Genomic DNA, 19,072 nt, shown 5'->3' with positions numbered 1-19,072 from the left:
CGCGGCAGGGGGCGGGGCTTAGCGGCGGCCGTGCGCAGGCTGTCGCTGCGCCCTGAAACGCAAATGTGAAACCGGCCTAAGGGGGTATGGTGTTCCACTTACATGCAAGGGATAGGGTTCTTGAAACCTCCTTTCTAGTCATTGTGGGAGTACCACTAAGCACCCCAACTAGTGAAATTTACCACCTGTCTTTTGCAGCAAAAACCTTCTAATTTAATTAGTTTGAGTGTTTTGGCTTTTTCTCTTTATTTTTTGTTCTTTAAAAGTGGGTGGTTCTTATAGCCTGAAAAATGTGGTATATGTTTTATTTGACTGAAATTTTTACTCCTTAATGACCACCAATCCTTTTTTTTTTTTTTTTTTTTACTAACCTGAGATATAAGAGAGTAGCATCCCCCAATGGGTGAGAATGCAGCCACTGTACTTTGTAGCAGACACCCTGTTGTATCAGCCACAATCAGTGTTGGCACTGACCATGCCCATTTAACACCTTAGATACTGCGGTCAATAGTGGCAGCGACATCTAGATGATTAACAAAGTGCTGGTGTTCCCTCTTTAACCCAATCTGCACCCTGAGATCACATTTGTGTGGTCCTGATGCTTGCCACAGCAATCCAAGGCCCAATAATGGGCTTAGATTCTGCCTGATATTGAAAAGTTAGCAATATTTTAGCAGTATAATCATAATTTCTCGTTAGTTTTATTGGGGGACATAGTAACATGGGATAGACACTTGGAGGCTGGCACTATTAATGCAGTTACGGTAATAGAAAATTGTCTTGCACGCGACAGACTATACCTTGCCTGCTAGCATCAGGCTCCTCCGTTTTTTCATTGGAGGCAACTGAGGTCTGAGTCTCAGACCTATTTTAGGCCTTTCGAGGCCAAGTTAGGCATTAACCTTTTCTCTTTTTTTTTTTTTTTTTTCTTTTTTATATGGATTCCTTTTAGGGTACCAGGGTGTAATTGTGCACTCTGTATCACACACCTAGCGGTGGACAGTACAGGCTGTATTGTTCAGTCTGTATTCTCTAGCGCCTATGCGACTTGATCATGTATTTTGACTTGGGTACCTAAACAGTGGTTTTATAGCCTCGTGAAGAGTGAGTCTGGAATGCCCAACTTCTAGCCACAGGATCGAGCTTCAAGACAGATTAGTTAAGAAGGTCCCTTGCTGCAGCCCTGCGCTGCACTGGCTTCCAATTGACGTTGTTTGGCATAGTAGCGTCTCCTTTTGTTGTGGCGTCTGTGTCCTAGCAGGAACTCTTACCTCCGTTTTAGCCTTTCTTACTTCCCAGTGTTTTTTTGATGTCCTCTCTTACCTCCTTCAGTCCCCTTCTCCGCCCTCCTCCTCTCCCTCATATCTTCAGGTGCTTGCCCTTGGATCGGGATTTTGGGGAGGGAGATGGTATGAGACAGGAAGGGCTCCTTTCCGTGCCATTAAGATTGTGGCTGGTGGGATAGAGAGAGAGCTCCTGTATGATGGTGGTGTGTGTTTGCTACATTAGGTTTTCAGTCTCGTAGCCTGTGTATGCTCATATCACGTGCGGTATGGGCGATATTGAACTCTAGTATAACCCTGTGATATTCTCAATCTATATTAATCTTTTATGATTAGTGTGTTAAGTGTTCTCACATTTCTAGCCAATCAACATATACAGCTGGCCCCGCCCGTTTGTTAATCAGTGTTGCTGGAGGGGTCAGCGTGCACACACCCCCGGCCAATCGGCACAGCCAGTGGGTCTCTCCCGCTGGTCAATCAATGAGTTATCAGGCACCCGCTCTCTGACTAATCAGAGCAGGCAATTGACCCAAATTCTGCTGGGCTCTGCGCTCTCCTGCAGTGGGCTTCACAGCACCATTTTTCCTAGTTATTCACCCAGGATAGTTCTTCTCCATTGCTCCTAGGCTTGCTCCACGGACCTGCATCAGCCGGCCTCAGCTCCCTCAGTCACAATCCTCTTTGGGCCTCACCGCGTTCTCAAACCTTAGTGAACCTCAGACCGGGTTTGGGGTTAGGGGACTTGATTGTACAGTTCTTGCGGCTCCTCCTCTCTTCTTTCACCAGTTGGTTTTCTTTGTAGTCTTTAGTAGTTTTCTTAGCCTAAGGTCAGAGTCCAGAGAAGACCACACACACTCAGCTATCCAGCCTCTCCTAGTGTGCTTGCATCTCAGACAAGGTCTAGTTTCCCTTAGACCATACCTTTAGCAGATCTCTTTGCAGGTACCTCTTTCCTCCTTAAAAGACTGCTGCTTGGGGACCACCACGGCCTGGGTATGAGAAGGTGTTTTTCCCCCTGCGCGGGTCCTGCCTTTAGCTCTTCTGCATCCTACAACATGGTGGCAGTTGTTACCACCTTTGGTACTATGGACATGGCTCAGTAGTTCTGAACAGCAGAGACTTCTTGAAGGAAGAAGGTCGAGCACATGACCCAGACAGCGCATTTTTTACCTTGCTGTGCTCTTAATACTTTGCAGAGTTGGTTAGACCTACAAGCAGATGGAGCTCATGCGGGGGGGTGTACTGTTCAGGTGAGTCACAGTATCCTGTCTCTATCTAAGTGTGGAGGGCAGCTGTGTTGTGCTCTCCCTTAGAAGGCATTTCGAATGCCCTGCCAGATGATAGAACACTTCACTTGGTGTTGAACAGTTAGTTCTGCTGTGGCCTTGTCAGATCACTCAGGGTACTCTTATCCGCTTTCTTCCAGAAGGTTCGAATTATCAGGCAGCGCTCGTCAAGCAAACCTGAGTGTACTTAGAGTAAGTCTGACCTTTTAACCAGTGTCTTCTCTGATTTGAAGGTCTTGTCGCACAAGTGAGCTACATGGCATGGAAGCAGACCAGGAAGTGCTCTATCCAATTACCTTAGCCAGTTCAACTAAGCGAGCTCCCTCATAGGGTGTATCGTAATGGATTATACGCTGATCTCTTCCCTTGAGGAGTCACACCATCAGACTCAGACTCTTCAGCTGAAGGTAGCATGTAGTGATGAGCAAGTATGCTCGTTGCTCGAGATTTCCCGAGCACGCTTGGGTAGTCTCCGAGTATTTGGAAGTGCTCGGAGATTTAGTTTGTCTCCGCAGCTGCATGATTTGCAGCTACTTGACAGCCTGAATACATGTGGGGATTGCCTGTTTGTTAGGGAATTCCCACATGTAATAGGGCTGTCAAGTAGCCGCAAATCATGCTGCTGCGGCAACAGAAGCAAAATCTCCAAGCACTTCCAAATACTCGGAGATCACCCTAGCAACGAGCATACTCGCTCATCACTAGTAGAATGCCATCAGTCCTGATGGGACCCTGACCATTTCCAAGGGCACTTCCCAGGGCTAACTAAAACCCTCAGTTTGGCATGTTGCACAGGCATTTTTCTGACCATTTTATTTTTTCTCAGTATGCCAGTGATAGGGAGAGGGTTAAATTAACCCTTCACGGTTGATCCAGTGATTTCCAAATTACTCCACAGGGCGTTGCTAGCACCTGGGAATGACTACAAGGAGACAGGGGTCTCTGTACGGGAGGATCGAGACAGATTACTAGTCCCCTTTATTTTAGTCACTTCTTTTATAATATTTTTGCTTAATTATGCAAAGTTCTCAACTACCAATAGCATCATTTCACTTTATAAGCCAATAATATTGCAAGAAAATCAGAAACTGCATATATGTCCGTATCCAAATAGCATAGAAAGTAGTATAATGGCATATTCTTCAGAATTCTACACCCCCGGTTCCCTTATCTTGCACCTGATGGGAACTGTCTGGTTTCATGACAGCCTGAACTTTTTTCATGCTAATTAAAAAAATTTATCTTACAGCAACAAAAATGGAGAAAATGAAACTTCAGCTCTGATTTTAGTTTTAACCCTTCACAATCCCCCCTCCACAATAAACTTTTTTAGCACATATGCAGCATCAGATGTGCTATCCCAAGCTAACAGCTTGAGGGGTACTGGTCTTCACATGATTGATGCAGTGTTACCAGTCATGGCTGTCACGGCGCACCCGTCCCCCCTGTATACTGCAATTCACAAATAACAATTTTTTGATGACTGTGGTGGAGATCTTTTGTAGGTAACCATGTACTTGGCTTCAACATCTTCATCAAGTAGCCTTTTGAGATCGGTGCAGAGAAGAGCAGGGGCAACAACACCTTTGGTATCATCATTAGCTGTCTTAGTGCAGAGTTTCCTAATACATACAGAAATACACCAAAGGACAAGTTTTAGTATCACATATGCAACAAGGATACAGGCAGCAATATGCAACAAGCTTTGTAAGATCCCAGCTATCCAGCCCCCAATTCCCTTAAATCAATTGGCTGGATTAAGAAAGGAGAAAGTGTCTGACCACCAACTGTCCTTATTACAATCATTGTCTTTATCGTATTGATCTCTGAGTCTTTGAATATCTTCTAACTTTAACTTTTAACTTCTACCAATAATATGGAAAATGCGAAAAATCAAAACATTATGTCCCCTTTATTTGCTATTGTTGGGTGATGAGGTGGACTTGATAGGGACCGTCATACAAGGGTTCTAGTCTGTGCTTCTTGACATGCCTTTTCACGACTACCAAATCACCAGGCTTCAGGTTATAACAGGTGTCGGTTTCTGCTGAATCTGGAAGAGAAAAAGAAACTAGAGCATGGGTGTTAGTAAGATTTTTACTAAGCTGAATAACACATTGAACAGCACGGTCAGTTTCTTCTGATAACTGCAGAAGCTGGAAATTTGTGATTGGGGCCTAACACCAAACAATATCTCATATGGGGACATGCCATATTTTGCAATAGGGGTAGTACGAATATGGTATAGTACAATGGGTAGGAGCTCTGGCCATGGAGCCGTAGTCTCCTGCATTGTTTTGGTCAATTGTCCCCTCAGTGTGCCGTTCAGCCTCTCAACTTCCCCACTGGATTGTGGGTGGTACGGAGTATGGAGGGCTACAGTGGATCCAAGCATTGTCAGAACCTTTTTGGTACACATGAGAAGAAAAGGACGGACCTTAATCACTTTCAACAACTTCTGGAACCCCATATCTGCATATAACTTCCATCACCAGTTTCTTTGCTGTGGTCTTTGCAGTCATGTTGGTAACAGGGAATGCTTCCGGCCAACTGGAGAACCGGGGCCCAGTAGAATTTTTGCACCAGTGCAAGGACCTGATTCTTTCCTTGATTTGTAGATCCATGTGCCCATGTGGCAATAGCAGGGTACATCTGCTTAGGGAGACACACGAGTTGGTCATTTTTCCAGAGACCATTATCCATACGTGCTCCATCTGTCTTCCATTACTTCACCTCTTCCTTTGGACACATTCTCTGCATCGTCATTAAGCGGTCTTGCGGGGTCCGACAGAAAACTTCAGTCTGTTGTAGATCATCATGTTCTTGTAGGGTCAATGCTTCTTGTAACTGTTTACGCTGAGAGCGTGTGGTCACCATAGTTGGTATGGTTGGTTCAACGGGTAAGAGAGCGGCAACTTTTGCTTGCATATCCACAAATGCGTTGCCAACAGTCTGTGGACTGTTCCTAGGACCATGCGCCTTAACTTTGATAATAGCCACCTGAATAGGTAATTTGATCGAATCCATGAGGGTTTTAACAGCTTCAGCATTTTTCACTGGAGTTCCGGCAGTAGTAATAAACCCTCGATTGGCCCATAGAGCCCCAAAATCGTGAGCAATACCAAATGCATAACGTGAGTCTGTGTATATATTAGCCCGTCTGTTCTTGGCCAAAGTACATGCAGTAGACAGAGCCTGGCGTTCTGCTTCTCGTGCTGACTGTGAGGGCGGGATGGCAGCTGCGTGCACTACAGTGTCCTCTGTGGTAACAGCATATCCCGTGTGGTATCTATCAAACTCATCAGCATATCTTGCACAATCCGTGTATAACACCAGATCAGGATTTGGGAGTGAATTCTCACTGACATTTGGTGGAGTAGCTGTTTCTTCAGTCAGAAGTTGGGAACAATCATATTGGAGGTAATCCTCATCACTGCCATCTTTCCTTATAGTTCATTATACTGTCTTTCAAGGCATTGTAAAGGGGTTGCATTATGCGGGATGCATCCGGTATCCACTGACAAAAATAAGTGCATAGTCCAAGAAAACGCTGGAGTTCAGTTTCATCTTTTGGGAAAGGAAAGGGAGCTGACAGCTATTTTTCTTTCTTCTGTGAGGTGTCTGACACCCTGAAGGAGACAGTGACCCAAGAATATCACTTGACCAAGGCAGAACTGAAGTCCCGAGGCCGAAACCCGACAGTTCAAGGCTGCCAGATGCTTGAGGAGGCTAACAGTGGCAGCAATGGCAAAAGACACCTGCTCATATATTATATTATTTTTTTTTTTTTTTTTTTCTCTGCAAACTGGTTGGGACCGTTTTGGGCCCCTTGTGGCATAACTGTGGGAAAGGCATGCAAAATACAGATTTCCTCACTGTCTTCATCTACATAGGGATTATATAATGTAAGAACCATCTGACCATGATCTTGGAATTGTATTCCGGAGCGGAACTGTGATAATAAATCTGCCCCTAGTAAATTTACTGGACATGTGGGAAAGATTACAAACTGAGCAGTAACCTCGGAGAAGGGTCCCGCAGGGATGGGGTTTGTAAAAGTATGTTAATTGGGAGTATTTAGATTACGATTAGAAGAGGGAACTTGAGGGTAGCATCTATCAGTGGGAGTGTGACAGTCTCTCTGAAAGTGACCGAGTCGGCCACAGCGCCAACATTGCAGACAAGATTTGGCAGGGAGGGGCTGGGGAGTAAAGATCCTAGTCATAGGATTAGGAGAGTAGGGAGCTGAAGTCTGAGGGGGGGCCAGAGTTTGCTGTGTGCTCGCAGCCGCGCTGGGCGCGATGGTGGGGGCTGCTGCTAGAGCACATTAAATTCTTCTGTAAACTTTTTATTACTTTCAATGCATAATCCGGAGTGGAATTCTCAACGTCAGGTCTAACTGACATTATTGCCTCTTGCAATTCGGATTTAAGGTCGGACATCAAAGCTGCCACAAAAAGATGTGTATGGGCTTTATTATACAGTGAGAATCCCAGATCTCTAAATACTACCATAAGACGCCCATAGAACTTCTCGGCGGTCTCCCCCTTGGCCTGTGTGACATCTGTGAGAGAGGTAGCTTGGTCCGCTAATCTATCTTGTGCCCAAACCTTTAAAGCATTGCAGAAATCAACACCACTCTCATAGGTTTCCCCATCCAGATTCATATTGTATATTATGCCACCCTCAATAATTGGAAAATACCCCTCCCCAACTTTTACTTGAAGTATGTGTAATAGATCTCTTCGGGGAGTGGAATAAATCTCTCGATTTGCTGCCATTTGCCTGTAGAAAGCCATGGGGGAAGTCTCTGGATTGGGTAATTGATTGCAAAGGGTGTCTATTTGGGATGGAGTGAAGGGAGTATACTCATAACCACTAGCAATATTAGACATAGCGGGGACTGAGGCTGGTGGCGGATGATAATGGGTACCGTCTGAGTTTAACAAAGGAAAGGTGGGGGCGGGGGCTGCTTCTCCCAGTCTCCTTGTACAATTGTCATCTAGCAGGGAGACCTCTTCTTTCAAATAATTCTTAACTATTTGTCTGCCTGACACATCAGTCTCTATCAGTTTCTTCTTTAATCACTTCCTCAATTCTCACACCACAGTCACTTTCTTGAACCACAAAACATCCAGTCCTTGCCATAATAATAGACAATTTTTCCTTCTTCAGCATAGCAGTAACAGAAATAATCAGAATTCACTTTCTCTCTTCTTTCTAACACCTTCGTCACACAATTCATATGCCAAGCCACAAAATTCTTCTTTTCCTTCCACGGATTCTCTCATTTAGAGCTAAATATCCTTACTTCAGTTGTGCACAGTACTGGCGGCCGTTTCAGTTTCTGTTCCACTGGGTCAATAATCCCCCTCTGGGATACCCAAAATTCAACGCGGTACTCAGTGAAAGGAGGAGGGCGTCTCAGACTATCCCTCCGGACACCTCTTGGTTATATATATCTATATATACCTGAGTTACGTATCCTACCCAGTCTTCGATCACATCACCACGCCTGACTCTAACAGTGATCAGGATATTTTGACTATAAAGAGAGCCACAATCACTGGTCAATCCGGGGTGTCCGTCCCTTATGAGGTACGGTTCGAGCACTGGGCCCCCAACGGGACTGCACTTCTTTATGATTCCACCCATGAATCACCCCACCATCAAGCACAAATGTCAGATCCTCTTTGCAGCAACAGACACAGGAAAACCACACCAACGGTCAGTCTGAACAGTATAACTGCCAACTTACCGTGGTTGTTGTGGGGGATGATCAGTCCCAATTTTCATAAAGTGGCTCCAGCCAGAGGCTGGGAGACGCTTATTATTTAAGACACCTGCACCTGTTGGGAGGTGCCTGATCAATGTGTTCTGTCAGTTTTCTGTACGCTCGCTAGATGTTAGTTCCCCTGGTCTCGTATACCTGCCGTGCCTTCCTATGTACCAGCCATGCCTGGCTGTATACCTGCCGTGCTTGCCTATATACTTGCCGTACCTTCCTATATACCTGCCGTGCCCACCCATTCCTGGCCGTTCCAGCTTCCTGAACCTTTGTAGGTCAGCTGCCGTGTTTCCGAGGACTGTCCTGGGCTAGCATTTGGCATCTATCTGAAGCCAAGTCTACCCACACCATCAGGGCCCTAGCGAATAGTCAGGTGTTCGCTTAGTCTCGCCCCTCCTGGCTCTCCTCTGTCCACGGCATAGTGGTTCTACTACCACATGCGTTGCACATCCCTTTAAAGGGGTTTTGCCACAAACAAAAGTATTTAAACACATCTGTGGAAGTTTATTATTATGCCAACATCTGTTGATTAAAATGAACTTTTGTTCGTGGGACAATCCTTTTAAACAAACAGTCTAAGTAACTCTCTGCTCCAGTCTTTCCACTGAAGGATGAGGGCTCTTTTTTAATGACTCCAGCCTTTAGTAGGAACACATTGATACTTTGTTCCTGGGCCCACACATTCTCATGGATACCCTATGGAGACACCTATAACACATTTCTTGAAAAAGGCCTTGCCAGACCGAAATGTCGAATGAATATTATCTGTTCCTCTCTGGATGAAACTTGTTCTGCCACTGGGTCATTTTTTATTGAAAACGCTTTCAACTTACCGTTTTTGGCCACACTCATCTAGACTTCTTCAGCCAATAGGAAACCATTGGTCAGGATACACCAGGATGGATGCTTCCTGAGTAGGGCAGTACTTTTAGATGCATTGATTGGCTATTGAGACACCATTTTGAGTACTTACCACCTACAATAGAGCTTTTTCCCCGTAGATAGGTCAGGACAGATGTCTCGGCTAGTCCACACTCCATAGCAATCTTGGCCTTTCCTTTTTAGGGCAAGATTCTCCTTTCCCACTTGGATTGCATCTTTTGAATGCCGGTTTTCTTTGGACTCTCTAGTTCTGGTTCGGAACTCCTGTTCATCATGGTGAATGCCCCCAGACATCTCCCATACTATCAGACAGACATTTTCCAAGAGTTATCCTCTTCTACCCAATTTCTTTTTGGTCATTTAGTTTACTGGCCGGTCTGTTGGGTCCACAATTCGGAAGGCTCCTGTCCTTTCGGATTATGGTTGACTGACTAGGTTTAAGGAACAAGGGCCCTAAAAGGTCTCTTTTCTGCTATTTAATTTGGCATATGTTTCATAGGAGAGAAGGACCTATGGGAAGCGCTTGTAGGGCAATATCCTTCTTTTTACTAGCAGGTCTAGATTGAACTAGGGCAGTCACCCAAAAGCTAAGTTCCTGCCTTGGCTATCCTGGTCCAGTAGAATTTATCTTATAGACCAGAGGTCAGAACTAATTCCCGGGCCAGGAAAAATTTATGGTGACCACATTGTTCCCTGTGAGCCAGTAGACCTCTAGGGGTCCAGCTGTCCATCGGTTCTCCTCCTTTTGCACTCATCAGAGAGATTTATTATAGCAACATTTATTCCATGGTGCTCTACTGTGTAAAGGGATATATAACACACACACAAATAAAATCATCTTGAACTAAACAAGTCACTGACTCGTACAGGAGTAGAGAGGACCCTGCCCATGAGGGCTCACAATCTACAAGGAAGGGTGAGGATACAGAAGGTGAGGGTAGAGCTGATCGTGCAGCGGTATGGTGGATCGGGGGGTTACTGTAGGTTGTAGGCTTGTCAGAAGAGGTAGGTCTTCAGGTTCCTTTTGAAAGTTTCCACAGTAGGCGAGAGTCAGATTTGTTGGGGTAGAGAGTTCCAGAGTAGGCGGGATGCACGGGAGAAATGTCGTGTGCGATTGTGGGAATAGGGGATAAGAGGGGAGTAGAGAAGGAGATCTTGAGTCACTCTAGTTCATTATTTTTATTTTTATTTTTTTTTTCGTCATTTTTCTCCTCCAGGGCAGAGAATTCAGTTGTCTGGCTCCCCCCTTTCTCCTTAATGAAATTCTCCGCTTTTTCACTTTAATAAGATGATTACTCTTCCTTCCTTAGGTACTTTACCTTCCGTTTCCCTGAGAGGTTCTCACACAGGTGGATGTAGCAGGAGGCTGTGCAGCTCTGCCTGTTTCTCAAAGCTCGGTTCGGATGCCATAGGCTTCCCGGTATGACCTGGCAGACATCTGACCGCCTCTAGCTGGATGTTTGCTCACTGAATTAGATCAGACATTAGCGAGGCTTATAGTGCAGGTGCCAGTGATCCCCCTATCAGGGTTAGGGTGCACTCTGCATGGACTGCAAGAGCCTTCCGGGCAGTTCTTCATCAGGTATCGACCCTGCAGCTCTATAAAGCAGCTACTTGCTCATCAGTGCTTACCTTTTCCAAGCTTTACAGGGACCACACCTTTTTGCTTCTTTAGCTACAATCTTATGAGGAAGATACTACAGGCAGCAAATGCTTGAGAAACAGTGCGAAAATATTCTGTGGTAACTGTGCAATGTTTATTTCCACCCCTTGGACAGCTTTGGGACATCCCATGGATACTCTATCCCCCAATAACGAACGAGAAATAAGGATTTTTTTTTACTCACCGTAAAATCCCTTTCTCGTAGTCTTAATTGGGGGACACAGCTCCGGCCCTCCTTGGTTGCCCGGTCGGGTGTGCATTATTTTACTTTTTGTGCGGTAATTCATTTTGCTTTGTCTCACTGCATTTTGACTAATCTGAGGAGCGTAATGCTAGCAGGCAAGGTATAGTCTGCTGGGGAGGAGCCAGTTTTCAATTAGTGGCATTAATAGTGGCAGCCTCCAGGTGGCAGCAGACTATCTCAACTGTGTACCCCAATGAAGACTACGAGAAAGGGATTTTAAGATGAGTAAAAAATCATTCTTTTTTTCATTTTTCTCATCCCACTTTGCGTTTAGTTCCTGGAAAGCACCTGAAAGGTCAACAAAGTATCTGATAGCATTTTGTAGTATGTTGCAATAATATCACTTTTGGGAGTTTTCCAATATATATGTCTTAAAAATTCACATAAAAATAGGTCCCTAAAAATGTAGATTTCCTTGAAGTAACCCTTCTAACATCCTAACAAAATTAAGAACATTTAATACATGGCGTTGATGAAAGGCGAACAATAAGGTAAATGCTATATATTAACTTTTTTATGTGGTGTGACTATCTGGAGTAAAGTTCTAATGTTTAAAACTTTAAGGCTGTGTTTTTAAGCGGAAACGCTTAAACCCTAGTTAAAACGCATCCCATGCAATCCTATGGGATTCCGCAGTTGCTGTGCCAATGCTGCGGATTTTTCCGCTGCTTAATCGCATAGCGGAAAAATCTGCAGCATGTCCATTAATTTTGCGGAATCACGGCGATTCCGCCGCCCTAGGATTGCATTGAGACACTCCCTTTACGCATGTGACTATGCCCACCATGCGAAAAGTGAGCGTTTCATGTGCGGATGGTACCCAGGGTCTGGAGGAGAGGAGACTCTCCTCCATGCCCTGGGTACCATATTCCTGTAAAAAACAGAATTAAAATAAAAAAAAAAAGGGATATACTTACCCTCTGTTGGCCCCTGAAGTCCTCCCGGTCCTCAACGGTGCTTCCCAGGCATGCTTTGCGACGTCACAAAGGTCATTCTCGCAAAGCATGCCTGAGAACGCAACGGCCTGGGAGCGCCGCTGAGGAGATCGGGGGCTGACAGAAGGTGAGTATATCCACATTTTTTATTTTTGTTATTATTTTTAACATTCTATCTTTACTATTGATGCTGCATAGGCAGCATTAATAGTAAAAAGTTGGTCACACTTGTCAAGTACTATGCTTGACAAGTGTGACCAACCTGTCAGTCACTTTTCCAAGCGAATGCTTCAAATCGCTTGGAAAAGCGCTTGAATTCTGCAAGCTGAAAACGCTTGCATAACGCTAGTTTCACACTAGCGTTACCGGGCGCAGCGCTCGGCCGCAGCTAAGCTCCGCCCCTGTCCCGCCCCCTCTGGACGCTGCATGCTATCAGCGTATCCTATATTTAGCGTTGGGTACGCTGGTCGTGCGCTGGTACATTTTTGCCGGCGCATCCGCCCTTCTAACGCTGCACCGACGTGTGCCAAACGCACTGTGTTGCATTTTTGTGTGCTCGGCACAGCGCCAAAAGGGCGGAGGCGTCGGCAAAATCATACCAGCGTACCCAACGCTAAATATAGGGTACGCTGATCGCATGCGATCATAGGAGGAGCGGGCCAGGGGCGGGAAACCGCATGCAAATTTTGCATGCATTTTATCCGCGGCGGGCAGTTGCGTAAATGCTGCGGACAATTCCGCAGCATTTCTGCAACGTGGGCACATAGCCTAAAAAATTGCTATTTTTGTTAAATGTTTGTCAAATTTCTTTGATTTTCATAAATAAATACATAACTATATTTACCTAATTTTTACCACGGATCAGAAAATATACCGTAATCTTTCACAAAGTTTTAGAATCACTGGGATACGTTGAAACATCCAGAGTAATTGCCAGATAAAATGACTCATGCAAGAATTGAAAAATTTGGTTTGTTTAAGTAAAGACTTTTAATAAGCTCTAGGTTTTTGAAGTGTATTGTTTTATTTTTTTTTCCCCCTTTTTCTCCAAGAGAGTTAATTGAAGTGGGCTGTGAAGATGCTAAGCTGGCATTTAAAATGAAAGGTTATATAACTAATGCCAACTATTCAGTGAAGAAATGTATTTTCCTCTTGTTTATAAATGGTAAGTACACAATACAAAGACTGCAAGATGTTATTGAAAAGCTTTAATATCCATTACAGTATCAAGGGATAGTAGTGTTCCCCTTTGTAGATCCACTCAGGTTAAAAAAAAAAATTGGCGGCCTTTACTACAATGTACCGAGACCCTAAAATATTAAAAGTATGACAAACAAATATTTTTCTCATGTCCAATTTGGGTTTTGCATTCTATGGCAGAATAAAAAAATATATAATTTAATTTGTTTTAATGAGAATAGTGTTTGGTCAAAACGCCATCTTGTATTTTTATGTAGCTGTTTATATTTAAGAGTTCTTTGTTTATCCACAGCAAGACTTGTAGAATCTACTGCATTGAAGAAAGCTATAGAAACTGTTTATGCAGCTTATTTGCCAAAAAATACTCATCCCTTTCTGTACCTGAGGTAAGCATTGCATCTCAATTAGCTCCGCTCTGATGTAGAGTACTGTGGTTAAAAGCAAGAGATATACAGTTCTGGCAAAAATTAAGAGACCACTGCACAGTTTTATAAAAATCAGCTGCTCTACATGTCGGACAGCCATTCCATTCCAGTGTCAGTTGAATTCCAACCAGAGTACATCTCATTCTACTTAATGTGCTCCTGATTAGGTGATCACCTGAACCAAATCTTATTTAACTAAGGAAAGTGTAAAAAAAAACCCTGCTGTCGTGTTCACAATCCTCTTGCAATAGGACAAGCTGGATGGCAAAACAAGTGCTGGTAATATCCCAAAAGTAATAGGAATGAGAAAATAGCTTTTAACCATGCCAAAGGAGTTGAAAAGAAAAGTCTTGAGTGAGGAAAAGAAGGGCTCAATTCTGGCTTTACTAGCAGAGATATAGTGAGTGTCATGTTGCCTCCATCCTTAAAATTTCTAAGACGGCAGTCCATTACAACATGATCAAGCAGCAGACATTGGGGACAACAAAGCTACAGACCAACTCTCCACTGACAGGGATGACTGTCATCTTATTCGAATGTCACTCAGCAACCGCAGGATGACATCAAGTGACCTACAAAAGGAATGGCAAATGGCAGCTGGGGTGAAGTGCACGGCAAGAACAGTTCGTAACAGAGGCAGGGCTCAAGTCATGTAAAGCTAGATAAAAGCCTTTCATCAATGAGAAGAAAAGGAGAGCCAGGCTGAAGTTTGGCAAAGACCATAAAGATTGGACTATAGAGGGCTGCAGTAAGGTAATCTTCTCTGAATCTAATTTTCAGCTTTGCCCAACACCTCATCTAATGGTTAGATGGAGACCTGAAGAAGAGTACAAGCCACAGTGTCTTGCACCCACTGTGAAATTTGGTGGAGGATCGGTGATGATCTGGGAATGCTTCAGCAAGGCTGGAATTGAGCAGGTTAATCTGTCCAAAGGACGTATGAATCAAGCCGCATACAAGGTTATCCTGGAAAAACAGTTGATTCCTTTTGCTCAGGCAGTGTTCCCCAATTCTGAGGACTGGTTTTTCCAGCAGGACAATGCACCATGCATTGCACAGCTAGGTCAATCAATGTGTGGCTGAAGGACCACCACATCAAATCCCTGTCATGGCCAGTCCAATCTCCAGACCTGAACCCCATTGAAAACCTTTGGAATGTAATCAAGAAGCAGATGGATAGTCACAAGCCATCAAAGAACAAATGCTTACATTTTTGTACCAGGAGTGGCATAAGGTCACCCAAAAGCAGCGTGAAAGACTGGAGGAAAGTATGCAAGATGCATGAAAGCTGGGATTAAAAATCATGGTTATTCCACAAAATATTGATTTCTGAACTCTTCCCGAGTTAAAACATTAGTATTGTTGTTTCTAAATGATTAGTAACTTGTTTTCTTAGCATTATTTGAGGTCTGCAAGCACTGCATTTTTTTTGTTCTTTTGACCCGTTCTCATCTTCTGAAAATAAATACATAATTTAGTGCTTGGAAATTGGGAGACATGTTTTCAGTAGTTTATAGACTAAAAGAGCAATTTACATTTTACTCAAAAATATACCTATAAAGAGAAAAATCAGATAAACTGAAATCTTTGCAGTGGTCTATTAATTTTTGCCAGAGCTGTAAGTGTACAGTTGTGGCCAAAAGTATTGACACCCCTGCAATTTTGTCAGCTAATACTCAGTTTCTTCCTGAAAATTATTGCAAACACAAATTCTTTGGTATTATTATCTTCATTTAATTTGTCTTAAATGAAAAAGCACAAAAAGAATTGTCCTAAAGCCAAATTGGATATAATTCCACACCAAACATAAAAAAGAGGGTGGACAAAAGTATTGGCACTGTTCGAAAAATCATGTGATGCTTCTCTAATTTGTGTAATTAACAGCACCTGTAACTTACCTGTGGCACCCAACAGGTGTTGGCAATAACTAAATTACACTTGCAGCCAGTTGACATGGATTAAAGTTGACTCAACCTCTTTCCTGTGTCCTTGTGTGTACCACATTGAGCATGGAGAAAAGAAAGAAGACCAAAGAACTGTCTGAGGACTTGAGAAACCAAATTGTGAGGAAGAATGAGCAATCTCAAGGCTACAAGTCCATCTCCAAAGACCTAAATGTTCCTGTGTCTACCGTGCGCAGTGTCATCAAGAAGTTTAAAGCCCATGGCACTGTGGCTAACCTCCCTAGATGTGGATGGGAAAAGAAAAATTGACAAGAGATTTCAACGCAAGATTGTGCGGATGTTGGATAAAGAACCTCGACTAACATCCAAACAAGTTCAAGCTGCCCTGCAGTCCGAGGGTACAACAGTGTCAACTCGTACTATCCGTCGGCGTCTGAATGAAAAGGGACTGTATGGTAGGAGACCCAGGAAGACCCCACTTCTTACCCCGAGACATAAAAAAGCCAGACTGGAGTTTGCCAAAACTTACCTGAAAAAGCCTAAAACGTTTTGGAAGAATGTTCTCTGGTCAGATGAGACAAAAGTAGAGCTTTTTGGGCAAAGGCATCAACATAGAGTTTACAGGAGAAAAAAAGAGGCATTCAAAGAAAAGAACACGGTCCCTACAGTCAAACATGGCGGAGGTTTCCTGATGTTTTGGGGTTGCTTTGCTGCCTCTGGCACTGGACTGCTTGACCGTGTGCATGGCATTATGAAGTCTGAAGACTACCAACAAATTTTTCTGCATAATGTAGGGCCCAGTGTGAGAAAGCTGGATCTCCCTCAGAGGTCATGGGTCTTCCAGCAGGACAATGACCCAAAACCCACTTCAAAAAGCACTAGAAAATGGTTTGAGAGAAAGCACTGGAGACTTCTAAGTTGGACAGCAATGAGTCGAGACCTGAATCCCATAGAACACCTGTGGAGAGATCTAAAAATGGCAGTTTGGAGAAGGCACCCTTCAAATATCAGGGACCTGGAGCAGTTTTCCAAAGAAGAATGGTCTAAAATTCCAGCAGAGCATTGTAAGAAACTCATTGATGGTTACCGGAAGCGGTTGATCGCAGTTATTTTGGCTAAAGGTTGTGCAACCAAGTATTAGGCTGACGGTGCCATTACTTTTGTCTGACCCATTTTTGGAGTTTTGTGTGAAATGATCAATGTTTTGCTTTTTGCTTCATTCTCTTTTGTGTTTTTTCATTTAAGACAAGTTAAATGAAGATAATAATACCAAAGAATTTGTGTTTGCAATCATTTTCAGGAAGAAACTGAGTATTATCTGACAGAATTGTAGGGGTGTCAATACTTTTGGCCACAACTGTATGTATGTATGTATGTATGTATGTACGTACATACTTGCACAACCCCTATTTCAAAGTCATTGGGATGCTGTGTAACATGCAAAGAAGCCATAGATCAAAACACTACCAGAAATGCTGCTTCTCTGGGCACAGCTCATTTAAAATAGATTGAAGCAAAACTGTTCTATGATCAGATTAATTACAATTTGAAGTTCTTTATGGAACCCATAAACACAGCTTGGTACCAGTGCACAATCCAAAAGCCTCCTCTGATGGCATTGTATATGTGGTTATGGCATGGACAGCTTACATATCTTGATAGGCACTCTAAGTGTGTGTGTGTGTGTGTGTGTGTGTGTGTGTGTGTGTGTGTGTATACTGCTCAAAAAAATAAAGGGAACACTTAAACAACAGAATACAAGTAAATCAAACTTCTGTGAAATCAAACAGTCCACACTTAGAAAGCAACACTGATTGACAATCAATTTCTCATGCTGTTGTGCAAATGGAATAGACAACAGATGGAAATTATTGGCAATTATCAAGACACCCTCAATAAAAGGAGTGGTTCTGCAGGTGGGGACCACAGACCACATCTCAGTACCAATGCTTTCTGGCTGATATTTTGGTCACTGTTGTGAGTTCATTTTCCCCTTCGTCACTGAGGTCTGGTGAACTCCCTATTCTGGTAAAGGAAGGTAATGAGCCTGATTATCAGGCACCTGAGCCTAATGAGGATGACTGGCTGAGTGGAGTCACGGACTGGATATAAGGCTGCCGACGCCCTTCTGCCCTGTGGGTGATTTCTCTGTGGACTTCTAGGACACCAGTCTGATTCCTGCTCCTCTAAAGCTAAGTTTTCTGCTTTGCCTGTTAGCATTTGTCTTTTGTTTTTGTTTTCCTTGTTTTTCTGGATTCTGCCATTCGCTGCTGGGGTGAGCTGAATCTCCTTTTGCCGGTTGCTCTGTCTTCAGAATATCCCTGAGTACTGACATAGCTTTTTGAAGCCTAGCGTCTTCAGGGCCTTTTTCACTGTCAGTCTGTTGGCTCTTATTTTCATAGGGTTTTTCACGGATTGCAGACAGCAGCCTTCCTGTCCTTTCCTATCTAGTTAGCTTGGGCCCCATCTTTGCTCAGTCTATCTTTATGTCTGTGTTAGTGTTTTCATCTTGCTTCACCGTCATTATATGTTGGGGGCTGCCTATTGCTTTGGGGTCTGCTCTGGGGCAGTTTAGATTTCCCCTTTCTTTCTATAGGCCTATTTAATTCTCCGGCTGTGATCGAGGGGTCTATGGCATCGTAGGAACCCCCCACGGCTACTGTTAGTTGTTGTGGATAGGATCAGGGATCTGCAATCCGATTGCTGCCAACCTCTCTGGTTTTCTGGACTTAGCTAGCATTTCTGTTTTTGCCTCCTACGGTGACTCAATCATAACAGGTCACTTTTGCATGTTAGTTGTGCTTTCGCACTCGTGGTAGCATGAGACAGACTCTACAACCCACACAAGTGGCTCAGGCAGTGCAGCTCATCCAGGATGGCACATCAATGCGAGCTGTGACAAGAAGGTTTGCTGTGTCTGTCAGCATAGTGTCCACAAGCTGGAGGCGCTACCAGGAGACAGGCCAGAACACCAGGAGACATGGAGGGGGTCGTAGGAGGGCAACAACCCAGCAGCAGGACCGCTACCTCAGCCTTTGTGCAAGGAAGAACAGGAGGAGCACTGCCAGAGCCCTGCAAAATGACCTCCAGCAGGCCACAAATGTGCATGTGTCTGCACAAACGGTTAGAAACCAACTCCATGAGGATGGTCTGAGGACCCAACGTCCACAGATGAGGCTTGTGCTCACAAGCCCAACACCGTGCAGGACGCTTGGCTTTTCCCACAGTACACCAGGATTGGCAAATTCACCACTGGCACCCTGTGCTCTTCACAGATAAAAGCAGGTTCATACTGAACACATGTGACAGACGTGACAGAGTCTGGAGACGCCGTGGAGAGTGATCTGCCTACAACATCCTTCAGCATGACTGGTTTTTCAGTGGGTCAGTAATGGTGTGGGGTGAAATTTCTTTGGAGGGCGTCACAGCCCTCCATGTGCTCACCAGAAGTAGCCTGACTGC

General features: G+C 44.1%; 1 protein-coding gene across 3 annotated transcripts in view; it reads left to right on the top strand.

Annotated features, from left to right (window-relative positions):
• Window positions 1-19,072, top strand: part of MLH1 (mutL homolog 1) — a 107,462-nt gene that overhangs the window by 43,512 nt on the left and 44,878 nt on the right. For all 3 annotated transcript variants that reach the window (XM_073549905.1, XM_073549904.1, XM_073549903.1), the window contains 2 exons: window positions 13,134-13,246; window positions 13,574-13,667. In XM_073549905.1, the coding sequence (XP_073406006.1) occupies window positions 13,134-13,246; window positions 13,574-13,667 (207 nt within the window). The remainder of the gene's footprint in view (window positions 1-13,133; window positions 13,247-13,573; window positions 13,668-19,072) is intronic.

Source organism: Dendrobates tinctorius, unplaced genomic scaffold (genome assembly GCF_039654945.1).
Source record: "Dendrobates tinctorius isolate UK_male_01 unplaced genomic scaffold, ASM3965494v1 ptg000162l, whole genome shotgun sequence".
NCBI classification, from domain to species: domain Eukaryota; kingdom Metazoa; phylum Chordata; class Amphibia; order Anura; family Dendrobatidae; genus Dendrobates; species Dendrobates tinctorius.
This window is presented reverse-complemented; position numbering and strand designations above follow the sequence as displayed.